Source organism: Echeneis naucrates, chromosome 18 (assembly GCF_900963305.1).
Source record: "Echeneis naucrates chromosome 18, fEcheNa1.1, whole genome shotgun sequence".
NCBI lineage: Eukaryota > Metazoa > Chordata > Actinopteri > Carangiformes > Echeneidae > Echeneis > Echeneis naucrates.
Window position 1 is genome coordinate 8,982,232 of NC_042528.1, and position 27,907 is coordinate 9,010,138.

The 27,907-nt window shown below is 40.6% G+C and overlaps 2 protein-coding genes across 4 annotated transcripts in view; one reads left to right on the plus strand and one right to left on the minus strand.

Moving 5' to 3' along the window:
• The window catches only part of plcb3 (phospholipase C, beta 3 (phosphatidylinositol-specific)), a 41,422-nt gene extending 35,437 nt beyond the window's left edge, over positions 1-5,985 (plus strand). The window contains exons 20-34 of the mRNA XM_029525872.1: positions 158-312; positions 402-563; positions 651-750; positions 935-1,039; positions 1,383-1,477; positions 1,607-1,754; positions 2,058-2,099; positions 2,273-2,382; positions 2,538-2,647; positions 2,914-3,073; positions 3,167-3,243; positions 3,509-3,598; positions 3,770-3,827; positions 4,190-4,276; positions 4,526-5,985. Of these exons, the coding sequence (XP_029381732.1) occupies positions 158-312; positions 402-563; positions 651-750; positions 935-1,039; positions 1,383-1,477; positions 1,607-1,754; positions 2,058-2,099; positions 2,273-2,382; positions 2,538-2,647; positions 2,914-3,073; positions 3,167-3,243; positions 3,509-3,598; positions 3,770-3,827; positions 4,190-4,276; positions 4,526-4,843 (1,817 nt within the window). The 3' untranslated portion in view covers positions 4,844-5,985. The remainder of the gene's footprint in view (positions 1-157; positions 313-401; positions 564-650; positions 751-934; positions 1,040-1,382; positions 1,478-1,606; positions 1,755-2,057; positions 2,100-2,272; positions 2,383-2,537; positions 2,648-2,913; positions 3,074-3,166; positions 3,244-3,508; positions 3,599-3,769; positions 3,828-4,189; positions 4,277-4,525) is intronic.
• Positions 5,986-15,617: 9,632 nt separating this feature from the next.
• The window catches only part of slc8a4b (solute carrier family 8 member 4b), an 80,351-nt gene continuing 68,061 nt past the window's right edge, over positions 15,618-27,907 (minus strand). Inside the window, exons 14-17 of one of the 3 annotated variants that reach the window (XM_029525861.1) lie at positions 27,370-27,405; positions 26,619-26,718; positions 25,558-25,827; positions 15,618-21,761 (exon numbers count right to left, since the gene is read on the minus strand). In XM_029525861.1, the coding sequence (XP_029381721.1) occupies positions 21,382-21,761; positions 25,558-25,827; positions 26,619-26,718; positions 27,370-27,405 (786 nt within the window). In that variant the 3' untranslated portion in view covers positions 15,618-21,381. Of the gene's footprint in view, positions 21,762-25,557; positions 25,831-26,618; positions 26,719-27,369; positions 27,406-27,907 lie in introns of all 3 variants that reach the window. The other 2 variants (XM_029525860.1, XM_029525862.1) reach the window with 2 other exon arrangements.

The window sequence follows — 27,907 nt, forward strand, 5'->3', positions numbered from 1 at the left end:
AATGCTGTTGTGAATACTGATGATATACAGTCTCAGCCTTGTAACATGCAGAGGCCAAGTTAAAGCTTCTTAACTCATCTCTGTCTCTATAACTGTCTGTTTCTCACCCTTTTCTACCTCACTGTCATCCCTCATTCTCTCCCCCTCTCTCTCTCAGACCTACCTATGCAGCTAAACATGGGGGTGTTTGAGTATAACGGCCAAAGTGGCTACCTGCTGAAACCAGAGTTCATGAGAAGGACAGACAAACACTTTGACCCTTTTACGGAGAACATAGTGGATGGGATAGTTGCCAACACGGTGAAAATCAGGGTGAGAACAAAGTGTGTGTGTGTGTCTGAGTAACTGTGTTTATCCTTTGGAAGTTCCCATAGTAAACCTATATAATGTAATCCCACCAGGTGGTCTCAGGCCAGTTTCTGACAGACAAAAAGGTGGGCACATATGTGGAGGTGGACATGTTTGGACTTCCTGCTGACACAAAGAGGAAATTCAGAACCAAAACATCTAATGGGAACTCACTGGACCCTATATGGGATGACGAACCATGCATCTTTAATAAGGTGACTCATGCGCACATGCCACGTGTAAACTCACTATGTCACATCGCTGTTGGAAATTTGGTGTGAACGTCACAACCATCTCTCCAGGTGGTCCTTCCTACCCTGGCCTCTCTGAGGATAGCAGTGTTTGAAGAAAACGGCAAGTTCATTGGACACCGCATCCTCCCCGTGTCAGCCATTAGACCTGGTCAGTACACACACACACAGAGCCATTAACACAATCACAATTTTAAGAATTTATAGAGATCAAGTTGTTTTCCTGGTAGAGAAACAAACCACTCAGCCGAAACCTCCCTTCTCTGATCTGCGGCTGCATTTTCTGCTGCCCAGCACCACTCTGCTGTCGTCATTTATGTATTCCTTGCTTCCAGGCTACCACTACATCAACCTGAAGAATGAGCTGAACCAGCCCTTGCTCCTGCCCTCCCTGCTGGTTTACACCGAGGCTAAGGACTACATCCCTAATGAGCACCAGGGTAAGAACACCACATTTACAACATCGCTCTGCAGCTTTACACCAAGCAACAGCTCAAGTTGCTCTACTGTGTTGGTAAACAGGTGAAATAATTACCCAATGAGCTAAATTGCTAGTGACTTTTTATGCATTAATACATTTATTTGCTTCTTTAAGGTAGTTAGATCAGAAAATCAAATCATGTCTGAATGGTTATTGTGAAAGTTAGCTTAGCATATACACTGGAAACTGCATCAAGGACAGTATTCAGATGTCCCTGATGTCCCTGATGTCCTGAGTCCTAAATGTCACGTCACTGTCACTTTGTGATGTTAAAGCTGAAGTCTTGATTTCTTTGCTCACAGAGTACGCGGAGGCTCTGACCAACCCCATTAAGCACATCAGTTGGTTGCACAAGAGGGAGACACAGCTGGCTGTTCTCCTGGAGGACAACAGTGAGGTCAGACACAATTTCCGTTGAAACACGACAGCAACCGAAACATAGACACAAACATTTCCCGCAATTTTTAAATATCTATACTCCGCTGAGTCTTTTGTGATTTACTGTGTGTATATGTGTGCGCTTCAGTCCCAGCATGTCACCAACCAGCCCAAAACTGGAGAGAGCAAGAAAGAGTGTGAAACCATTCTGGGGATTCAACATCTCTCCCCCTTCCACAGTCCGACCCCTTTCTCATTGGATGAGCCCAGTGACATCATGAAGTTTCCTGCACCAGGTAATGACCCCTGTAACGAATCATATTTATATGTCAGGTGTGTAAAGACTTAACGAATACCAAGACCTGTCATTTATCTGCATTCATCTAGTATTTCCACACCATTGTGTGTCATATTCTCTCCCAAAATGTGTAGCAAGAGGAGGATTTAGTTTTTTATGACATTTGTTTGTTGTTGTTGTTGTTTTTTTTTTTTCCAATCATTCATTTCATGCACACTGTTCATGTGCTTCTGCTCCTATATTTCCTTTTCTGTGTGTCTGTATCTGTGTGTCATGCGTGTGTGTGCATGTGTCTGTGTAGTACAAAATCAGAAGGAGGACCTCATAGCTACTGTCCTCACAGGTAAGCTCATCTTAGCACATTCTTTTCCTACCAGAAATCACCAAAGTCACATGTTGCTCTGCATGCTGAAATTTTCAAAGGCCATTTTTAAGTTGGACAAGCCCAAGGTGAAGTAAGAATCTCTGCCGGAGAGTTGCTATATTTTTGTCTCTTTGTGTGTTTCTGTTCCTCAGATGTGCAGGTCCAATCTATAGAGGAACTGAAGCAGCAGAAGGGCTATTTGAAGCTGCTGAAGAAACAGAGCAAAGAACTGAAAGAGATGCGCAAGAAACACCTCAAAAAGGTACAGACACACAGCCTGATGTCAAACAAAGTGGAAGCGCTGACACTTGCAGCCATATGTGTGTAAATGTTGGTGTACCGTTTTGCATTGATGCTGTGAAAGTGTCAGTTTTACATGCAGAAAAAAAAAATTTCCATATCTGTGTGTAAAAACAGGTCTGGCATCTAAGTAAGGAACAGAAGAACCGAAGTAGTCAGCTTCAATCTGACACCCAAAGGAGACGCAGTCAGATGGAGAAAAATCTCAAACGTAGCATCAAGAAAAAGTAAGAATGGATGTATAAATGTGTTGCAAGGATGGAATGAAAAAAAAAAAAAAAAAAGAAATCCTCATGAATACAAATACATGTGGAGTATAAAAATGGAAAACATTTGCAGGATGATGGTGATGATGGATTTTGGGGTAAGGTCCAGTGGAAAATGTGAGGGAAAAGAAAAAGCTGAAGGCAAAACAGAAACAGCACTCTTTGAAATGCGTAATTACGCGTGTCATTCTGTGTGACCTTGTGTGTGTCTTTGTGTACATGCCCAGTGAGCCCCCGGAGCTGGTGCAGCGCGAGCTGACAGCATTGGATCAGGAGCTTGAGAAGCAGACAGTGCAGCTGAGGGAATGGCAGATGCAGGAGCTGCTGAAACTGCGGCAAGAGCTTCACTCACTGGAGAGAGGGAAACAACAAGTGCACCTACTAGAGGTACACACAATACATCACACACCGAGTTTATCTGTAACTGACCTCTAAGATACTTTCGATGACAGGTTGTTGTTGCCTGTGCTGTGTTTTTAGGCCTTCCAGAAGTTAAAGGAGACGGCCAAAGAATGTCAAGCAGCCCAGCTGAAGAAGCTCAGGGAAGTGTGTGAGAAGTAAGTGCATCTGTCTCAAACCAAAATGCCTTGACAGGAGGAACTTGGACCCCAAAGTCGCTGCCACAGTCACATTTGCTTTAGTTGCTGTTATTAGTTTTCTATTGATTTTTAAATGGCTTCTGTCCCTTTTTTTTTTTTTTTTTTCCTTACACCATCTGGCTTTCCCCGATGTTGGATGCAAGAGCTATTAGCTTATTAGCATCTAAAAATACAAAATGTGTTCCCAAATCTCCACATCTCTTCTTTGTGCCTGTGTCTGCAGGGAGAAAAAAGAGCTCCAGAAGATCCTGGACAGGAAGCGGCAAAACAGCATTATCGAGGCGAAGAGCCGCGACAAAGACAAGGCTGAAACGTAAGAAACTTGTCATGCTTATTGCTGAAAAGTCGTTGTTGGATGACGTTGGATGTTTATATATATATATATATATATATATATATATATATATATATATATATATATGTATATAAAAATTTAATATTTTTGCTTCACTCTTTCTCTCCTTGTCTCTGTCTCACTCTGTAGGGAGCTGAATGAAATCAACAGGAAACATATTCAAGATTCTGTTGCTTTAATCCGCGGGGTAAGTGCCAATATGCACACACACACACACACACACACACACACACACACACACACACAGACGCTTATCAGCAGCAGTCCTTGAGAATTATATCCACTTTTTAGGACACCATTCTGCTATTGTCATCAACTTCATTCAACATACAGCTGCGCTCCCCTCTCTTGCTTATCTTTTTGCTTTCTAATCGATCTTTGTCATCCTTCAATTTTCCATTTAAAATCTCCCTCCCTACATACACACCTGTTGTCCCTTATCAACCACCCACTTCTACTCCCCTGTATTCCTTCTCCCCTTAAATTTCCCCCAAATTTTCTCCACACTCTTCCCTCCTTCCTAATTCTCCCTCTCTCCTCTCACCACAGCTGGAGGAGGCTCAGAGCAGGAGGCAGGAGAAACTGATGGTAAGGCAGCGGGAGGTGCTGCAGCACATAGACGAGGAACTTCCAACGGTGAGGCGGCACACACTGACTGACGCACAGACAAAAACCATTTAGGGCAGAAGCAGTTTTGTTTCTCTCCAGTTTCTCCTAAAGCAAAACACAACACTGATGCACTGAATGATGTCTGTCACACAGGAACATTAGAGCCACATCAAGCTAAGGCTAACTGACGACACGTTTGGGGAATATTGATCATTTTCCTGTTGTGCCAGATGACTATATGCCATAAATTTGGTTTCCCATGTGCTTCCTGTCCAGCTGCAGTCTCAGTTGGAGAGGGAACTGGAGGAGGAATATCAGCGACTACCAGATGAGATCTGCCAGCACCTGCAGTTGGAGCTCCAGAACAAAGGTCTCCGAACAGATGCCCTGTTCTCGCCCTTCTGCAATCACAGCAGCTCCAGCCCCAGCTCAGGTTCAGGACCACCATCCAACTGCTCCACACCCTCCTACCCATCGACGCCCAATCGAAGCACCTGGAATAGGAGCATGGACAATAGCATTGCCTCACTGGCTGATTCCACATCCTCGTCCACCACTCCCGTCCTGTCAGAGGCAGAGATGTCTTTCAGTTAGAATTATGACATGTAAAAAGGAAAATACCTACTCAACTGGGGTTTATAATGATTAATATGTGGGATAGTAATGATATAGATTATTTACTAATTTTATTTGTTTTTTATTACAGACTGTCATTTGTGTCTACAGAGCTATATTATTTTTTATTTTGCTAATTTTTGTCAGATGACAACTTTATAAGAATCATAACCAAACATTTTTTTACTTTTTTTTTTGGTTGTTGTTGTTGTTGTTGTTATTGTTAATGTTTGTTTGTTGTTGTCGATTTTTTTCTTCTTGTCTTTTAATAGTGCATCTCTCCATTTTGGTCTGGTCAGTACATTCTGCCACAGTTTGACCACAGTAGAAATTTTAAGTTCATGCTCAGCCTCTATTAGTAACCGCTTTAGGCTCTTTTGTTAACACAACAATTTAAGATGTAACTTACAAGCGTAGACACTGTTGGCCCAAGTGATTAACACAAGGCTAAGAAAATGTAAAAAGTTTTGGTCTTTCATATGTAGCTACCTTTGACCAGTGACATTACTTAATTACATCTTTTTTTTCACTTGTAGCAGATGAGGAACTATTTAAAATCTGAAATGTCCATGCACTACAAATAAGTTTAATCTTTTGCAGATGATCAAGTCAAGACTGCCAAATGAGTATGAAGAGGAAATATGGAGTAAAAGAGTGAATTTTTAACCTGCCTTTCACGTTTGAGGTTTTAACTGTAATGCTAGTAGATGGCCAGTAAGTGGTACTGCAGTCTGTGTATTTCCAGTTGTAGTTTGAGCTGCATTCATCAGCCTATTCTGCACTTACACACACACCAGTCCCTCGAGGATTTTCGGCATCACTGGTTGGGATCAAGTCTCAGTCTTTTAACCTCCAATCAGAATCCAGTCTAGGTTGTTGGTGAGCAGACATTCATCTAGCTAAGAAATGTGTTAGTTTGTGTATTGCTGCATGTGTGGATGTGTGTCAGTTTGAGTAGGATTGAATGATGACAACACAGACACACACACACATGCCTGATGCTCAGTTTTCTAGTGATTCAGCTCTGGAAGAGCCATCTTCACACAGCAACACAGACACACACAGCAGTGTATTGGTTCAGAGAGAAAAAAAAAAAAAAAGCCTCTAAAATCCTCTTCCCTTCCAATCTGCCCCCTAAAAATACACACACGTGAACACACTTTACAAAAGATACAATAACTTCACAGATATCTGTGTGTGTGTGTGTGTGTGTGTGGCCCGGAGTTAATCTCTTGATGAGACATCTGCTTTTGTTAAATGGAAGAGGTCTGCTCAATATGCATGTGTCCATGTGTGTTGCTGCAGATAGTTTGTTGCTTCGGCAGCCTGCAGAGGGACACCAGTGAAGGAGACCATCCACACATGATGACATAAAACTGCACTGTGACATTTTAATGGAAACTCCTTTAGTTTAAGCAAACTGGTATTTCCCTTCCCTTCGAAAACACTGATTTACTTAGTTTGAAGTCTGCAGAAGTTAGAATTTTCTGATGCATTAACTTCGCTGACGCCCCAAAATGTGAACCAGTACCTCTGTGGAGTAAATATCCCCCCTGAACATTCCCAATATAAGCCAACTATGTAATGTAGCATTTTGATGCAAAAACTAAATGGTACTTTAATTTAAAAATGGGTGGTTTTGTCTCCATCAGTGTTTCTCGCTCTTTGTTTCCAACCTTTTATTGTTGTTGTTTTTTTTTTTATCCACTCTGAGGGGTAAGATGTTGGAAACTGTGTGTGTTCTGTGTATATGTTTAGCTATATGTGAATTCTACTACTGACCACAAGTGCTGCAGAGGGACGGTGGTGGGGAGGACAGCTTGTCTCGTCCTCACCCATCTCCCTCCTTCGATAAGCACTGGCTGCCTGTCTGTCTGTTTAACCCCCCCAACACCCCAACACACCTCTTTTAAACTGTTATCTATTTAAATTGAATTTTAACAACTTTTTCTTTTGTGGTTATTTAAGTTTCTTTTGTTTTGTTTTTTTTTTTATCAGTGGAGAACGGTTCAAGCTGCAGAGTGTAAGTTCAGTGCATGCTTTAGTATTTTGATTGCCTGAAATCCTCACAAAAGTAAATACAACAGGCATTTCAAGTTGGGCACTAGAGGGAAAGAAGCTTAAAGGTCATCATGAGGACAGACACACCAACACACACTTGCTGGGTTCTGCACTTTCTTAAAATAATTGCACTGACCTCCCGATCTCTGATAAAACTGTCTGCCTGCCTGTTCACCTCTGGTTGTGCTGTGCCACACAGCATAAAGTATAGAAATGCTTTCGCTCACCTGTCTCATTTTGGGCACTAATGTATAAAATGTGCTGCGGAATCAGAGGACAAACAGCGCATCTGCCTCGAGTCGTCTGAAAATCTAAGGTTTATTTCAACACATTTCCTCACTGACGTCAAAGGTCTAGTTGGTCCAAACTAAGATATTCTGTTGCCTCTAAATATGTTTATTGGTACGTTATTGCCAGGTGTATTTCATTATCGTACTTTTTACTAATATTTCAGGTACCAGACCCAGTTTTAGCTGTTTTTCATGCTATGTGCACTTGTCCCACACTGTTTTTGTTGCTTGTTAAACCTTTGTGTTGCTGTGGCACGTATGTCAATACAACCTCTTTCCAGTGATTTTTACTTTTTGTGTTAAAAGTATCAGCACAGTTGGTTATTCTTATAACGTTAGGGACTGTTAGCAGAAGGATCGCTGAGGATATGTTAAGTATTGTTAAGTAAGGTTTTTATTTTTGCACTTTGACCATGGATATGTTCTTTTTTTTTTTCCATTGAGGGCAATTTTTTTTTTATACTGACTGTTAAATCAAAGCATTTGATAAATAGGAATGAAACATCGCCTGTCCATGAGATCAACTGTGTAACTGTTAACAAACATGTTCAAGCTAACAAAGGACTCTACATAAACCGTCAGTTCAGTCCACTACTGCACGCACAGCAGAGATTATTTTCACAAATGTGATAGAGGAAAAAGCCTGTTACATTCAAACCTGACAAACCTTATACATTATAAATACAAAAACACACCAAACTGAAAGAATTCACCAATTGAAAATCATTTTTTCCAGAATTATAATCTGAACTACTGTAAAAATACATATTGTTGGGTCTAGATAGTGCACAGTGGCTGTAGGTCTGGACAGAATACAGATGAATCCTATCAGAGGGCAACTTTATGAAGACCTTTGGAGCCAGAGTAATATTTCATGTAATATTAGTGGAATGACATTTTGGAAGTTTGACCTTTACATGATAGTCATGTTGATTGATATTAGACTTCAAACGGCTCTATATCCATATTCATCGTGAAAAGGAGAGTTATCACCTAACTCTACAGTTCCTCTTCTCCACATTTTGTGTCTTTAATCTGGTCGTTTTGCTTTTACTTGTATAATATTAAGAGTCTGAGCTCTTATCTTTTACTTTGATGCTGCTGATGTTACAGCAAAAAGCTGCCTGGCCTTAGAAAGGTGTATATGGGCTGGCAAAAGATCAAATGGAAAAATGAATGGATGAACAGTCAGGTTTCATCGTAACCTTAAGCTATCGCTTAAGAGTTGGCAGAGACCAAAAAATAGAGAGACAGAAAAAAAAAAAAGCTTAACTTTGTGTCTATTGGATATATAAATAGGGAATGCAAGCAGCACTGAGAAGAAAATATTGGTGTTAAATTTGTAAAGGCCTACTACAAAGATTTATTAAAATACATGCTAAATAATAAGCAGGCACTGTAGATGTAATACTATCAACTGGAGTTAATCCTGTTACAAACTCCCAAAAGGTCAATATATCCTTTTTTGTTGTTTGTTTGTTTTTTTCAGGCAAACAGAAGTAGACATTAGCTTTTGGATGAAACGTTTTTTTTTTTTTGTTTGTTTTTTTTTGTTTTTAAACTCTCCAACCATGACACTAATAAGCTTCAGTGCAGACCTTGGCAGAGGAGAGAGGCCGGTATGCTAACGCCGTTAGCTACTTTCCTACCCAGCAGAAGGAGCCTGGGGGACGTCCCTTGTCAGCCATGAGCTGTAGCCTCTGTTACTTCTGTCCAGTTTTAAGTTGAAGACACGCTTTTAAACAGCCACGTACAACATCATACACCGACACATACAAAGCAGTGCACCGTTAGACACCATGCTCAATGCAGCATCATGCACATGAGCACTCCTTGACTTTGCTCTGATTAGACATTTGGTGTGACTCTCCTCGGGCCCAGCCTGAGGCCTCTGGCTGTCATGTCTTCTCTCCCTCTTTTTTTCTTCCTCTTTCTTCCTCACTGTCCCATTTCTTTGCCTCCAGTTTTACCCAATAATGAGACCATCCTTTACTGTTGGACTAGTTAAATATATTTATAGCAGCAGCCGTGTTTGTACATTTAATATAGTGAAAACAGCATGCGATATACATTAGACAGGATATGTAGTTGATGCTGTGTGTGTAATTTTTGGATATAAAGGGAATACTATACAACGATTCAGATGTAGTATTTTATTGCTCCTTCATGATTAATATAAGTATATAAATGAATATTAAGAAATAAACTTCCAACTTCCTCTTACAGAGCCGAACCTTGGCTGGTTTTTGGTTTTCTTCTTGATTTTGTAATGACAGTTTGTTCTCCATCTGTAAATTTCCATCTGTAAATTTCTTCGTCAGTGCATCATTTCAATTTCCTCTTTTGGCTTGTTTGTCAGAACTCTTCTTTCACACTAATCATTTTATCCAGAGTTTGAGGCTTTTTGAGTGCTTATCTCCCATCCATTTGTAATGAAAAATGTCCATTATTTAGCACTTTTCCCCATGTAATGCGTGTTTGAGCTAACTAAATTTGACAGGCTAGGTCTTCAGCCACAGACTTGGCTTCACGCTCTCTTTAATTCAGAGCTATATTTTTGGCAGAAATTTGAGAAACAAAGCTGTGAGAGAAACTGGGTTCAAGATGCACAGCATCCTGCTGATTAGTCATTAATCGTGCTTAAGTATGCGTTAATACTGATAAAGTCATTTATAGACAGGGCCGAGTTCATGATTCGAAGTCTCCTGTCCTCTAAATGCTAAGAGGAAAGTTAAATTTCTCATATTTGTAAAGTTGTCAGTTCTATGCTGTGACATAATCATGAAATAAAATCTAAATTAAATCATAAATCAACGGAGCCTACAATATATGCAATGCATTGTGCACTCTGGATAGCAAACACTGTTACTAGGTAATGCCAACTTCATACTTTAGGAGTTAAATAGTTTGGACTCCTGTTGAATCTGGGACTCAATGAAAAAAGTAAATACAATTATTTCGAACATTGTGCGCAATAGGAAGAGTTGACCTGTAGTATGTAAGGAGGGTTGTGATGTGGTGGAATCAAGACTATTCAAAAGGAAAGAGCTAGATATTGAAATCCCATTAGGTGAGAGAGGAAGAGGAACAACTGATTGTTTCTAGTTTGAATGCCCTCAGCCAGCTGGAGATTAAAAAGGAAAAATGGTAATGGAGTAAGCGGGAGAGCTGACCTCTGACTTCTGTGTAGAAAAGAACTTGAGAGTAATGTGAGGAACCTTTCGGGCTTAAGGGAGGGCAAATATATCATTACTCTCACTGCAACTGCCTGCATTCAGTCAAAATGACACGCGTTTTATTGCTCTGATGTATCACCATGAGTACGTCGCTCTGAGCCTTTCCCCTTAACCTGAGTCATTCTCTGTGTAGGTGACACAGCATGGACCTTGTACAGGGACTCAGTGTTGTGTGTGTTGTGCCTGTGCTGTACTGTGTGTACGTGTGTGTTCCCTGCTTGTTGATCTGTTGCTCCCAGGTGGCTTTGTGTTGTCAATCGATATGATGATTACTTACTTAGGCACACAAACACACACACACACACACACACTTACTCAGCAGAGAGGGGGAGTGCCCAACCAGCAGTTTATAAACCAGACACTGGCTTTATGAAGCACATTCTCATATGTTGTTCCTTTCCCCTTCTCTCCCGGGTTTCCTCTTATCCCACTCTCCTCCCGTTTTGTTGGGCAGGATTTGGAGGTTAGTTTGAGAATATAATCCATCACAGATCATTTATTACCTGCAGCAAATCCTCAGTAATCGGCGAGAGAATTGTTTCTCTGAGGAGGCAAGTGGTTTGGGAGATTATGTGCATTTAATCCAGATGCCATGATTTTAAATCCCCATAACCTCATAAGAAATGTATGAAATCTGTTCTAGTGTCTGCGTTCCATTTCACAAAGATCATTATTCTCTTTCTCTTCATCATCATCTCTCCAAACTTAACTACTTTCTCTTTTTCTTCCCTTCTCTTCACCTCCTTATCCCAACCCTCTCATTCCTCTTGCTCAAAACAGATTTAATTCTAGCAGGAAATAAATTATACATTTCACTTTCATGCTTCTCCCACTGATTCAGTGATCCCTTTTTTAAATTTTTACCTTCTTTCCATTTTCTCCTTCCTCCCACTCAATCTCGATTCCTCCCAAACTCCATTATCCGTCCTTGTTTCCTAAAGTCCACCTACCATCTCTCAGCCGCAGCCACATCTGCAACCGTTCGTTGATTACTTCAGATTTTTTTTATCCCTCACTTCTTCACACGCTAGTTTGTCCGTTTTTCTCTCTCTCCTCTATCTTTGTTGACATTGCCGTTTGTTTTTAACCTTTTATATCCAAAGATTCTCTGAACTGCACTGGACATCATGTCTCTTTCTGACTACATAAATCCCTTTTCTCATTAAATATGCCAATAATTTTTGGCAGCTGTTCTTTATTTGCTCCTTTTTCGTCTTCTCATTTTTACATTACAACTATAAATATCAGCTCTATCATCAATTTTTTAAAAAAAGGTAGATGTCTGTGTTTTTAGAGGATAGAGGAGATCCAGCTTCTGTATTAATGAGAAAATAACAGTGTTTAGTCTTCAGAGAATTTGCAGAGCCTGTATGCAGAAATGAGCCTTAAAACCTGTGGCTTCTGAACTCCATGTGTATTTTAGTTTTCTTCTGTTAATTTGCACGCTGTGAAAACAACCTTTGCTCCTTCTCTGATCTGATGCTGCTCCTTCTTCACACGTGTGTGAATGGCTGAAAGAGAACTTTCCTCCTTTGAAGCAGCATAACGCTTGGTGAATACAAATAAGAAGTTGTTTGTAAAACCTGCAGAGCCAATTAACCAACTAAGAAGTGTCAAAATCAGTTTATGCGTGGAGGCAAACTTTCGGGCCCAGGAGAGGCGAGGCAATCAGTGTAGCGTGTCACTTCCTTCTTCTTCTTCTTCCTCCTCATCCCACAGGGTGAATCTGTGTCAGTACCAACTCCATCACTTCCTCTTCACACCCCCATTTGTTTGTTGCTGCCCCTCTGCCTGTTTCTCTCCAAACTGTGGTCACATTCACGGCCCTACTGGTATGTCTGCCTTTCTTTCTGTCATCCTCTTCCACCTCTCTGCATCCTTTTTCCTGTCTGCATCTTCCATCTTGTTTCTCACTCTGCACTCCTCCATCTCTCCCACAGGACTGTTGTGTTTACTCTTTGTCTCTTCATTTTGTTCTCCTCCAGTGGAGGATGGAGACGTGTCTTGCCGTCGTGGTTACTGCAGGGCTGCTGTGGGAATAACAGCTGCCACTTTATTGTTCAGACCTGACAGAGAAGAACGAGGAGGAGAAAATGCAACAGAGTAAAAAGGTATAGTATATAAACTGTTTCACACCTCAAGACGTAGTTCTTTTCTTTATTTCCTCCAATTCTATCATCCTCAGAAGGTGAATGAGTTAACACACACCTGGAGGACAGCAGAGACAAACCTTCCCTCCTCCTCTGCTCTTCCCATCATGCTTCTGGCAAACACAGCCGACACAGCAGCAGTAGTTGTGCTGGTCACATCCAACAGCCATCGGCCTCTGGTCAGTGCTATAAACATGTCTCTGCTGTTGCCAGGTTAGGTAAGAGCTGAAAAAGTGTTGAATGTTGATGAAATACTTAACAGTGAAGCACTTTCTTTTTCATATCCAGCATGCATTTCATAGAAGCTACATGATACTGAGATTATGGCATTTTTATCAAAACCATTGCATTCATTCATTCATTCATTCATTCATTCATCTATCGTTTATCTGTTACTCAGGTCACAGGCTGGAGCCAATTCCAGCTCACAGTGGGCGCCTTGGACAGGTCACCAGTCCATCACAGGGCGTACACACAGAGGCAGACGGAGACCAACCACCACTCACACTCAGACCTACGGACAGTTCAGAGTCACCAGTCAACCCAAACATGATGTCTTTGGACGGTGGGAGGAAATCCACACAGGCACGGTGAGAACAATGCAAACACCACACAGAAAGTTCCCCGGGCTGGGGACCGAACCTGCGACTTGCTTGTTGTGAGGCTGTGCCGCCAAAACCATGGCATAGCATATTTCTGTCTCACAGGACTTGCAAATAGATATTTTAAAATGCAAGAGATACAGATACAGCATCTACAGAGTGTGAAAAAAGTTCCTTTACATAATCAGATACATAATCAGGCAGCCTGGCATGGCATTAAAAACATTGCATCTATTAATCAGTATGCCAATGAGGAAAAATAAGATGGTCTCTATTATAGATGGCAAATTAAACTCCTTACAGTTTGCTTACCAGGCTGGTAAGGACAGCGGTGGCGCAAAACTTTTTATTCTAGATAAAGTGTACAAGCACCTTGACAAACCAAAATTTCACTTGCTGGATTTCACTTGCTGACTTTCTTACAAGCACGGTCCAGCAGGGGTTGGCGAACGTATGCATGTGTAGTACCAGGCTTTTGCACACAGGCTCGCCTCAAGGTTGTGTACTGTCACCATCACTTTTCATTATGTACACAGCAGCTGCAGAACGTCACAGGAGGGCAGCTATAATGTAAAGTTCTCAGATGACACTCTTCCTCAGGACCAGGAGCCTGATCGTGGTCAGACTTTGCCTGCTTTCATTCGATTCATTTTTGAATTTTTTTTAAAGAACGGATCATTGACTTTAGACAAAGTCAGGACACACCTACAAATATCTTCATTGATTCACAGGCCAGACAAGGTCAAATAAGAACCCACCTAATGTCCAAGATATGTTCTTTTAATGTCTGAAACTATTTTGCGCGACTTTTATCATTCTTTTATTGAAAGCATTTTCTGGTTCAACGGGTTGTCTGTGAGGGAGAAGAACAGCCTAAATGCAATTATACAGGTATGTTGAAAGATTGTCTGCGTTTAGCAGAGGAATTTAAGCATGACTTTTTATTGTTGCCCTCAGCTCAGTGCAGTAATGTGCCCAGAAGCACACTGTACACTGCCGTTTTTTGGTTGTTCAGATCAGATTATTTTTCATGTAAATCACTCAGTTGTTCAATGGCATCATCATCTACCTTTGGTGCGACGACTCATCAGTTCAAACAGCTGAAATGTAACTGGGAAATGTTAGTCCAGTGCTGGTGTCTGACTCATGGGCCAAAAAAGGTGACAGAGTGACAAAGAACCTTCTTGTTGTCCTTCAGCTTCAGTTTTAAATGAGGGCCTGAATCCAGCAGGACTTGTATGATTAGACACAGCTGTGGTTGTCTTTTTGTTTCAATTGACACAGTATGTAGTATTTTTGCCATTTGAAATAAATTCTTTCATTCAAATGGATTTTTTAAACAAACTAAACTTTGTGATTTGCAGTTTGAGCACCAACAATACTCATCTGATAGCAGTATTCATCTGTGAAAGATGTTTTTACTGAAACTTCCATCTTCTCATACAGGTTCATGACATTACAGGGTCTTGTCTTTGCACCACTGTCGATTGTTTCTGTTCTGGTGAAGTTTCTTATATCATTGTTGTCAGTAATGGCGCCAGAAATTCGTAATGTGTGATTTGATACATATGTTACAGCTTTGACAGCTCTCCCAGCAACGGCATAGCAACGCAGCAGTTGATTGTTGATGCTGCTTACAGTATTTTTATTTTTGTTGGGGGGGCTTAAGACCCCCCAACTCCCCCTTCCGCCATCAGTGATAGTTGTTAACAGTAGTCTAAAGATTGTGCTCCAACAGCGCTTCCTGTCAGACATCAGACGCACACCCTGACAATTAGTTAGTGTTGTTTAGATGAACAGGCTTTTTCTACTCTGCTTATTACCTTGTTTATTCAGGGACAACAGGAACAAACAAATGGGAATAAGCACATTCTTCCTTAAAACTGAAAACTAAATTAGTTTTGATATTAAATTCCCGTTATTATTTTATTTCTTTCTTTTCCCAGATATTTGCTCATTTGGAGATTTACTGATAAATTCTCTTGATATTGACATTTTACTTGTGCTAATTTCAGGCTTCAGTTGTCTGAAATCAGAGGATCATGGGTCGGACTCGAGTCCCAGCTGCTGTGGATGGTTTGTCTTCTACCAGGTGAGCAAATGGTGCAGCATGCCAGACTACATTAAAGTGATGAAGGTCAGCATGTAGCAGCAGCTCCACCTCTGAGCTGGTGCCATCTAATAATTGTCCAATTAATGTTTCATGAGGGGACTATAAATGTTTTCCTGGAATGCTTGCAAATATAGATATGAGCCAGTGTTAACACAGCAAAAGGCTGATCAAATCAATTAAAATCTAACTGCATTCTAATTTCAAAGTAATTTGTGAAATTAGTCTTTGCATTTAGAAAAACATTCCCAGCCCTAAGTGGGTTAAGATTCTCCTCCAGTAGAAAAACACACATGCAGCTCTGAGCATTTGCCAGTCAGTTTAATTTCATCTTTGAGAAAAACGAAACAAACAGAAAGAAAAGTTTGGTCTTTGTAAACATCTAGTTTGTTTTTCACGTCAATGTCATTTTCAGCATTTAAAAATACTTTACTCTTTACTACAACATTTCCAACATCAACACTGTATTTCAGAATGAGTTTAATTCATGCACTGACACACTCATGGATGGAATGATATGAAGAAATGCACACACACGCCCAGGCATACTCACGCATCCACACACACACAAGCACGCACACATGCACACACGCACGCACGCACACACACACACAAGTACACATAAACATGCACACACTAAAAAGGATAAGAGCACACTCATTGTATTTTTGCATCTATGCTAAATTGCTGTTTTACTCTCTGCAGTTTTTTTCCCCAAAACAACACAAAAATGGAAACAAATGTTACAAAAAGTACAATAATAATAATAATAATTAAATAAATGGAAAAAAAATGAGAACAAGATATCAAAAGCACTTTGTGACCTCATAAAGAAGACTACATGATATGTTCAAGACAATGAGAATAAAGTAATAAAATACATAAATGTTTGTATTGTAGAGAAGAAGTGAGTGGCTCTGACAGAACACAGAGAGAAGGAGAAAAAAGAAGCACACTTATCAATATAAATAGGCTGGTTAAGACAGACACACACACACAAACAGGAAATGTTTTCAAATCGGAAATGTGGCAAGCCACAAATATGTAAATTCTTCCTATTATTATTTGTTGAGTTTTACTCCCTATTCAGAGACAAACTTCTTCACCTAACAATTACCACAAACATTTACCGCAGCAAGCAGCAGCACTGAGACGTGACTGCAGCTCTGTGTGATAATGCAACGCACATAAATGTTCATGTTCTGCTTAGGGTTTAAGGATGCATAAAGACTCTGAAGAGCAAGTGTTGAATATTGGAAAATAAACAAGATTTGAAAACAAACTGTTCTATGAATATAAATATATATAGATATATATATTATAAGCATGAAATTGGAAATCGTCCAAGGGTTAACCTGGGATATTAAAATGTCTTGTCGTATTTCGACTTCCTAACAATAAACACATCTGGTCTGTACATAACAATACAGCTTTGCATTCATGTTCAAGTTCACTCACTGAATGTTTGTCAGAAAAGCAACACCACAGAAATGGGGAAATTGTGAGGAAGAAAAGAGAAATCTGACAGCAGCTACTTGCTCTAACAATGTTGCCAGAGCTCCAGGTTTACCTGAATACAAATAGACTTTCTTAATGTCAGTTGCGCTAAAGTCTGTTAACAAGCCAACACACGCTCACACATGCACACAATTGCACAAGCACCACAAAGCAACTGTGTACTTCAGGTTTTCCCTCTAATCTGAAGAAATGTATGGATGGAAAAATATTTTCATTACATTTGCATGCTCAGGGAGTATTTATGAGTGGGCTTGAGTGTGTTTGTGTGTTTACCTAACTGATTTTCAATCAGCTGCGATGGACTGGCGACGTGCCCAGGGTGTAGCCCGCCCTCGCCCAGTGTGAGCTGGGATTGGCTCCAGCACCCCCGTGGCTTGGAAACGTATAAGTGGTAGAAGATGAATGAATGTATATTTTATCAGTCTTCTGCATGTATTCTACAGTCCTGTGAGGAGTTAGTAACCTTTAGATAGTGTATGAACATAATAATGTCTCACACAGTGTACACACACACACACACACACACACACACCCTTCAGCAAAGTGCCACCATCTATTCCCAGTTTCAAGTGACAGCCAGATCTATAATTTATCAATAATTTTATCTTTTTCAGCAGGTGCAAACACAAACACACACACACACACACACACACACACACCTGTTGAGGGAGAGTACAGGTTGCAATCACACACATCCAAATTTCAGGCATTTTGGCATTCTAATTTTTTAATCTAACACACACACACACACCGCACAGACATAAAGATACAAATACACATGTATATGGACACGTGCAAAAAGGGGGAAGCACAAGGAGAATAAAGTAAAGGAAACCCATGCTGGAAGAATAAATATATGAACAGCATGTTAAAATTCACCCAGAGAGAGAAATGAATGAAAGATTATACTGTCACATTCACAAAAGGAAAGAGCAAGCAGATAAAGCGAGAAACACTGAGAGTGAGGCAATGACACACACACAAAGTCTCGCACACCAGCAACAGTCAAAAAGACAACGGCTTGCAGATAGATGGTCACTAAGCAACAGGCAAGAGTCTAAAAATATGGTCGTATTTCTTCACTCACTGAGAAAGCATGCACGCACACAAAGAGACACACATTTACACACACATACACACACACTCAGCTGTCCTCCAGCAAGGCTTATCAACCTTAAAAAAGCCGACATTTCTAAATTTGCCCCAGCATTCTTGTGTTGCTGTAGCGTCAGCAGCACTATTATTCTGCCCACTCATTCTTAAATTGACGACTCTTTCAGAGGCTTAACTCATTGAGAGAATGAGTTTAGCCTGGCAGGCATTCTGGCATCTGACCAGTTTGGGGGCCGTGCCACCATGCAAGTCATGTCAGGTGGCTCATGACCTCCGCCATGTCACCTTCACATGTAAAGCTGCTGTGTGCTGGGAGTTAATGTTCTGCAACTGAAACACAACGGGGGGCAGTAACATGATGTAACATGATGGCTGCAATTTCTCCTTTCTCTCAAAACTCAATCAAATCTGAGGACATCACTATCTGTGAATCCGTCCTTAGTGAATAACTGTCCATAAACTCCCTCAGAAATCTATCCCTCAAACTATAACTCCAAATCTCATCTAAAAATGATCACATTTTTACATTTTCTTCATCATAACAGTAATCAAGTGAGACTTCTGTGTCCACGCTACAGCCCTTCAGGCCAATAACATGCTGTCGTATCCTCATGACTTCCTCTCTGAAGTGGAAACTCGGGACATCCCATCGTGTCTATTTTTCTAGACAGCAATGTTACATATTTACAGCCAAGAAATAGTCCTTTGAAACGGGCCGAGAGCATTATGGCAGGAGGCCAAACTGGCCCTGCCAGAAAATTGCTGTTTAAGAAATCTTACACTGAGAAAGTTTGGAATATTTTACTCTCAAATTTTTGTTATGGCTGTTGAAAAAAGTGAGAGGCACTGATGTGGCATTTGAAATGTCATATTTGTTGGAGGGGGGTTAAAGCATACAGGCATTTCTAATTCGCAAAACACTTCCTATTGTCCACTTGTCTTCTGTCTGTACGAGCTGGTTTTATAAAGTCTACATTTTGTTTTGTTTTTCTCTTCGTGAACAACAATAGAAAAAAAAAGCTCAATTATTATTTTCTCTAAGGTGGGTTTTCCTTGAAGTATCTAGTCAGCATCATGGGCAGTTGAGGGGAAAATCATTCCCTCCTATGCTGTTAACAATGTATTTAATCATAATCTGTACTGACAAGCCATATGGCATTCCTGCCGTCCAACTTCTGTCGAAGCCTCAGGAAGAACAGGGTTGTTAACACAAACATAATGTAAACCTGGCTTTGACACTTCCTCAGACAAACAACAACAAAATGGTTGAGATCATGATATGTGGTATAATAGTCTCAACTTTAAATAGTTTCATATACCTTCACCAACACGTGTATACAGAACACATGCGCGCGCACACACACACACATACATCATGTCTGAATCAACAAATCTTTCACAAAAACAAATTAATGTGATACAGACCCACATCCAGAAATACCTATTGCCAAGCACATTTAGCCTTAATGTGAACACTGATGAATTTAACATTGTTGGCAGCTTGAAGGAGTTCGATTTCATTATACCTGCACACAGAAAATAAATGGTTTTCTACTTATCACTTGTGACAAAGTTCTTCTATCAAATCTTTGGATAACAGACATAAGTGTTGTTGTTTTTTCGTACTAAGATACGTCCCAATGTTACAACTGCTGCAGAACAGTCGCTTGATATTTCAGAGCTGCCGTACATTTCTCATCACAGCGTTCGACTCTTTCTGTCAGTTAAGTCATTTCTGGTTTTATGTTCACCATCTTCCATCTGCTGCAATAAAACGAACTGAAAAAAAGGGGCTTGTCGATTCTGCATCAAGGGTTTTCCTCACAAGCAGAGAGACTTCTCATAAATGAAATATCAGTGATCACACACATCAATAAATGTAGCTCATATTATCATATACAGTTAGAAACACTGGGTATCACTGACACTGTTGGCTAAATCCTTCATTCTAATTTGTCCATCTTGGTCTAGTTTCTTTTGGTGAAAGGTTAATTCCTGCTTTGCTCCAGTTGTTCACATCTCCCTGTAATTAAATGATGAGTTCAGAGTGTAAACAGCGTATAGCGCACAATGTTTGCTTTAAGGCAAACTGCTTGCACATCGCACATTTTTATTTTCATTTCTCAGTTTCTTGGCGCCATTTCTTCCAGGTGATAATTCAACATTTTAGACTGTATCCTCCATGCAGATATCTCTTCATTCTCCATCTCCATATTCATAGTCTGATTTTTTTCTTCTTTTCTGTCTTTTTTTTTAATTATTATTATTATTTTTTTTACAATTCCACGGTAACAACATCAACACGTGACGCCATTGAAAAGTTTATAAATAAAGAGGGGGGGCAGGATAAGTTTCCTTCATGGGATAAGTGAGGCTGTAGATTGGCATTGTAAGGGGGAGGGGCTTGAGATTGGCTCAAATAAAAACTGCCGTGGTGGGTGTTGGGGATTCATTATTACATCTTTAACAGAATTTCTTACAGCGTTTCATTGTAACGACTAAAACATTTCCTAGAGACGAGGTCAGAGTAAGGCAAGAGGGAGGGAGGAGTGTGTGTGGTCTGTAGAGTGTATGTTAGGACAGCTGTGTGTGTATGTGTGTGGAGTGGAAGGATTATTTTGCACAGTGTAGTCATGAGGAGAAGAGAATAAAGGAAAACGAACATTTCAGTTTTCATCTTTCCTGCAAGTTGGCGAGTGGTCCTCTGTTGCAGAATCAGCCAAGGACACAAAAGTGCATGTGTTTGTGCGTGTGTGTGTTTGTGTGTATGGTTGGCAGAGGAATGGTTAGTCATAAGTCGCTGTTTGTACTAGACTGAGTTCAACAGGTATTGATGGGTGCATCCACTGCTCCGGTGATGATGGGATACAGTTGTGGCAGAAGGATCAAGAAAAGTGAGGAGAGAGTCCATCTATTCTTCTTCTACTTTATTCCCACTGCGTTAATGTTATGCAGACTTTTCTTTAGCTCTGCTGCCTTCCGCTTCCCACTAGCTGGTATTTTTTCTCCTTCAGTCCCTGACATCTGTCTTGCTGGTTTGGCAGTAAAATGGAACAATACCAGTCAGTTACTATTAAATTATTAAACACAGTTGTTCACTGTTGATGCACAACTACACAAAAGTGCTCTTTAATCTGCATTGCAATCGTCATTGAAGTTTTAAATAAATCTTAATTTAGAGGGAAAACTTTTAGTGTTTCATGGAAGTTTTTAAGGGGGAAAAAAAGTGTCTTAACAAAAAAAGATTCTGTATGTTTAGCTTGTAAAAAAAAAAGGAATTTGACGATCAGCATCGGCCCAAATCAATTCAACTGAACTTCCCATTTTTTCTCATTCATGTTCATCCCTGAAAATTTCTCCCTCTCCCTGTCTTCCACTCTCTCTCTCTGTTTCTTTGAATTGGCAGTTGGTCTCTCTCCCTCCCCACTCTCATCCATTTAAAACGATGGAAAATGGCAGTAGGCCTCCAGAGAAGCCAACAGGATGTAAATCAGCCAAAGTGAGACAAAAAGCAGCGATGTTAGCAACTTGCAAGTCCGCGGCCCACCCAGCTCACCGCCAGCCACGTTCGCCCGCCGCCGGTACAGCAGCGTGCTGACACACATCACAGCCAGGATGGTGAAGAGGGTGACAGAGAAGGCCAGGTTTCCTGGGTCCACCTTGAATGGCTTGCCCCTGGTTTGCCAGGCGATGGCCGCGATGGTCCAGGCCACACCAATACCCAGGAAGACGTTGACGGCGTTGGAGCCAGTGACATTGCCGATGGAGGCGTCAGCATACTGGTCTTGGATTGCGGCAACTTTGCTGGCAAATGTGTCTGGATGGGAATAACAGAAATGTGTCAGTAATCTGTATTCAAGTCAATTGTTTTTTTTTCTTTTTTTACAACAAGAGTAATGTTAGAACATAAACAAGGCAGGAGTGTGAAAATATAACCAAATGAGTTTTATATGACTAACGTTTGATGTTGTGGTGAACGAGTTTCTCACTCACTGAGAAAATGACCTTAAGGCAACAAATAGTATGAAATCCCCTCTAAAGACACACACCCATACATCCACACACAGTGGCATATGCTTACGAAATAAAAGACATAAAAAAGAAGCAAAGTGGTTCAAGGAAAGATCAAGGAGCTGTGTGTAGGCACTATGAACATTTATTTATAGTGAAACAACACAGAGAGATAATTAGAGAAAACACAAAGGAAGGCAGAGAAGGTTACCCAGAGGCCAGCTTCTATTGGGAAACCACATATAGATCATCGTCACATTCTTGTTCATCAGAAGCAGGTTCCTGTCATGTGACAGCCCACTGTGATTTCACACTGTAATTTGTGGGTTGTGAACTGCTCCTTTGAAGGCTCAACTTTGTAATTTGGCTGTTGCTATCTTGGTTTTTGAAACAAGAAGAAACCATCCGTGGAGGAGAAGGTGGAGCTGAGGAGGTTTGGGGGCTGGATCTGACTGGCTCTATCCTGTGAGGCACATGTGGTACAGTCTGTCAATCACACAGTAGTCCCGCCCTAATCCATGCTCTGCTTTATGGCCTATTTCCCTCTAAATGCTTTGAAAAATTAACATGCTGCATCGAAGAAGACTTGAAACAAGAGGCCGAGAACATAAAGTCATTAGCAAATTATTTACTGAGTTAATAAATCAAGTAAGAATTAGGCTCATCTTCACATAGAATAAAATCTGACTGATTTTTACAAGCAGCGGTGTCGTCCCCTCATGAGTTATTAGACTGAATACAGGTTTAAGGCTCATCAATCAAGATTCTGGGCTATTTTTATAAACAGTCCATGATTCCTATACAGTTAGCATTTTCATAGTTAATCCAGGGAAATCGCTTTATGTTTAATTTAGTTCAGACTTTATGTTATAAATACTCGCTTTGTAGCCAACACGAATGAAGCTGTGTGGTGCTGCACATTTAATAAAGAGAAAGAGGATAAAAATGGCAGAGACTCGACAACTGGGTTGGCAGGGATCACCAGGGAAACAGCTGCCAGTTATAGTGTGCCTGTCTTGGCTTATTTCTATTTTTAGACACTCTGCTGAGATGAGTCTCAATTCTCATTTGAATGTCTGTGAGATTAGGTGAAATTCATATGGCAACTTGAAAAATATGCTCCTAATTTTTTTTTTTTAAGAAGGGTGATGTGAAGTGTAATCCTGACTGTTGGAGAGAGACCATAAAAAAAAAAAAAAAAAAAAGTTGTAGCTTTTATCCTTGAGTCATGAAACTTACTGCCTTTGCACACATACAGTAAACACACACTTCTTACTAATGCTGGCAACGCCGAAGAAGCTCAAACCCAAATTTAAAACTAAGCAGCATTATCAACTGTATATTTACCAAGTTGACCAGATTTTTCAGTAAAAAAAGTTGGTAAAGATCTAAAAAAGCAGGTTCAAACAGCTGAACACAGTGGCTACCATCAGTGGGAGGCCATTTATGAGGGCAGTGCTTTTGGGATGCTGTGCCTGTTGGTTTCTTTTGTATCTGGAACAGTAATATAGCTACCTCCCTCTCTGGATTACCTGTATTTCACAAACACTGCTGATATTTTTGGTCTGACTCTTTGGTTTTAAAGGGATTGGTATAAAGTTTTATTGACAAGTTATTAATCTTCTCCTCTACCCTCTCTGGGTGAGGGCAGCAGAGAAGACACGCACACACACAATGATGGGGAAACAAATTGTGAGTGTAATTCCAGCATGTATGTATGTAAGTATCACATAGTGGAAATGAAAGTACTTGTGAATTAGGTAAATAGAATAAATAAAACCTTTTTAAGGTTGGTAAAGGATTTTAAAGGTCAATCAATCTATTAATCCACACAGAAAAGAAAAAGATTGTCTTGAAAGGTGGGTATCATGTCCACACATGTTTAGAATCACCAATCAAACTCAGAGTGTAAGATGGGATACATGAGGATGGATGATTCTGTGATCACAGAAGGTTTTTTTTTTTCACTAATAATACAGATATGAAACAACACTGATACAGTTTGAATTTCTCAGATGGTTAGGTACATTCAGTAGTTAACAGTTTTCAAACCCACCAATTTGCATCCAATTGCCTGAATCTGCAATTCTGGTGTAAATTTGCCTGAGAACCCTTGAATGAGTCTCTGATGTATACTGTAATGCACAAATGGTTTTATAAAAATCTGCAGGAGGGCTCAGAGAGAAAGTGAGAGAAAAGAGAGAGGGGGCCCAAGACAACATAAATTTTTCAAACAACTTTTAAAGAGATTACAAACACACACAAGCACAAACACACTCCTGGTGGAAGTTATAATGCCCTGCCGGACTTGTCGCACACAAACTTGCATCACCTCAGCAAAACAAGCGCACAACTGCACCCACACACACCTGGGTATGATGGATGACACTATAGTGAAAACACAACATCCCATAAGAAGACGGAAGAGAGAGAGCGAGGGAGGAGTAATGCAGCCCCCGGTCAGAATAATAAATTGACCTGGATGGGGCATGAGAGCAAGTGTAACTGATAAGTATGCAGGAGTGGGAAAGATGGAAAGAAAGGAGAAAGAGGAGAGAAAACAAAGAATGAGATAAAAGAGGTCAAGCTAAATGGAATAAAGAGATTCAGGTAAGCAAGAGAAGCCAACGCATTAACGTTAAGGTGTCCTGAGACGGGACACACATACTGATGATGGATTGGCAGTCTGAAATTCCTCCATACAGCATACTGTAAAATGGCTGTTGATTCAAACTTCAGATCAGAGACATTGCTGTAAGGCAATGTCTGTTGCCTGGAAGAATAGCAAAGGAGCTATTTCTATAAATCATATCGAGGAGCAACAATAAACAGAAGTGAATTGAGTTAAAGCCCCCCATGTGGAGACCAGCTCAGGCTGAAGGCTGTGATGGAGGACAGAGGATCAGTCCTTTCCCATTTACCACTACAATGTTTGAGTGAGAAATCATAAAGTGCACACTGCAGCGCACAATTTTCCATTCTGAAGACCAGGAAGGACTTCATCTCACAGGATGATCATTTCCCTCTGCAACATTTGACTGGCGTTTGACAGCAGGTGTAACAAAAAGGCGTGCTGTCAGCTTGCAATTGGAACAAGCTTGGGCCTGCAACTTATGAAGGCTGATACAATTTTCCACTTCATGGTTGGACATCTGTCCTGTTCCAATTTTCCACTTATTCACCGCAACCAGAAAAAGTTCTTGTGTGTCATGTTCTGGCTCTGCCTTATGTGGAGGAGGAGCTTAATTGTCACAGTGACCAGCGTCTGCTGAAGTGGATCACGACTGACTTTAATTAAGGTAACAACAGGAGATCCATCCGCATCAGACACAGCTTCTGCTCAGATGGTAGAAACTAGTTCAAAAAGTTGGGCCTCACTTTTTGTTGATGATATCTCACCAATTACTGATTCATTGGCAGCTCTCACTCTCATTCACACAAACGCATACACTACGGAAACTACAACAGAAGCTGTCTCTCTTTTATCGACACAGTCTCTGTGACAAATAGAAAATGGACTCAACAGCTGCTTAAATACAAGTTTGCTCTATTACTGTTAACTATTATTTGTGTCCAGGCTCCCATTGTCAGTGTTTTCTCACCTGGCACGGATGTTCCCAGCGCCACAAACACCACAGCGGTCACCGAGTCCTTCAGGCCTATCGTGCAACCGAAGTGAGACGCCAAATCGCCAGTGACTGCTGTCAGGACGCCAATGAGCGATATTGAGACGATGAAGCAGGCCCAGCCATTCCAATACTCTGTGGGCGGGACAAAGGCGAACAGAACCTTCCAGAAGACGGTGAGGAAGTGCATGATGTAGTCGAAGCAGGATGGCAGCCGCTCCTCGCCACTCTCTTCCTCATCGTCATCTCCTTTCAGGTGTGTATGGCGATTGAAGGTGAAGAGGAAGGTGAAACACAGAGACAGTTGAAAGAGGGAGGAAGAGACAAGGAAGAGACAAGAAGGAGACAAGTAGAGTGAGACAGACAGATCTGACAGAAGCAGCATTTTAATACAGCCATGGCTTTCACCAAAGATGTTCAATGTCAAAATTGCTGTCAAATTGGAGCAGCAAGACTGGCCTGTAAAATTTAAACAACAAAAAAAGCAGCAACTGATCATTTCTAAACTGTTTGTTTATATTCAAGGGTTTGTGTCTCCAGTTCCTTATAATTGTGATAGTTAAGGCTATAATCACTGTTTTGCATCTTTGTGTGACGTACATGAACTGAATTACAGATGTAATTCTTCAAAATCTGAGTTTCAGATGTAAACTAGACAGCTTGATGTTTCCATTTGTGAACTAACTACCGGCAGCTTGATAGTCATATATGGACAGATATAAGAGTGGCATCTATTTTCTCATGTAACATTTGTCAAGAAAAGAAATCACTGTATTTATTTAAAGCATTAAAAGTGAAAATTGAGAAAAAAACATATGTACACTCTCTATTATAGGAATAGTGACTACAGACTTGCATCAGACCTGCATAGTAATAATAATAATTATACCTGGAATAAATGAAAACATTCAGGATATGTCCTTTTTCATCACCCACTCTTCCAAATGATGTTACGATATCAACCATAACCACTGCTCATCAATGAAAATGTGTTGTGTGTGCATGTGTGAGAGGAAGAGAGAGAGAAGGTGTTTTACCTGCACTGACAGTAACAGCACTGACAAACTGTTCCCTCCAGCTGCTGCTTCCAACCACCAAGGCCAGATTTGTCTTCTTGATCAGCTTATCTACTGTACTCTACATGTGCGTGCCCGCGCGCGCACACACACACACACACACACACACACACACACGCACGCACACAGGCATGCAAATGCATACAGACCAGGCAGAAGAGGAAAAACACAACCCTTAAGTTGGTAATTCACTTGCAGTCACCGAGAAAAGAGAAAGTGCAGATTTCAAGCTTTTCAGTTTGCTTGCACATTTCAAAGATACATTTGATAAAAAACACTGAGAATTTTAAATATAGGATGTGTTAATTAATATGATTTCTACTGATGCTACTGATGCTCTCGGTGAAATCTAGGAAAAGCCCTCAGGCAGATTGGTCGAGTGGTTGGTTAAAACAGTGAGGAAGGGGAATAGGAAAAGATGTTGATGGAAAACAGCTTGCCGGAGCTATAGAGCATCACATCAGCAGGCATTATCACAACCCAGCTGACAGGGCTTTGTGAGGAGAAAATCCTGCATGGTTCCCATCTAACAAGTGCAAGACAGGGAAAAAAAAAACAGGAAACCACCAAAATATACTGTATGTCAGCAGTTACAGTAAGAGTAATTAAGGATTCATACATACATGCCAAAGTTTCACTGTTTCTCAATAGCACATAGAAGAATTAGCATTGCATGCAAAGACAAACTAAGAGAGAGCGAAAATCTAATGACCTTTCCATCACGACTCAGAAGTGTATTCACTGCTCTCTGCATATGTATGCGCGCACACACACACACACACACACACACACACACACACACACACACACACACACACACACACACACACACACACACACACACACACACACACACACACACACACACACACACACACAAACATCAACACAAATTGAGACAAATGGGCAAATTTGGGCAATCTGTACCACACATATACAGAGTGATTAGTCATATTTACAAACATGACTATAGGCATGTATTCAAAGTGATGAGAGCTGAAAATGAGACAGAAAGGTGTTTGTTGTTTCCAGCTTCATACCTAAATTACAAATGGATCACGTTTGTAAATGCATTCCTTCTAATGTACAACATTTACTAAATAACTTTTGTCGACTGCACCATAAAAATTCCTAACTGTTGTGTACTAAAACAAGATGTCAGCTCATTTAGAATAAATTATTCATCTTTTTTTTTTTCTATTTTTCCCATCTAAATGACAACCTTCCCATTAGAGAGTCTGCTACAAAGT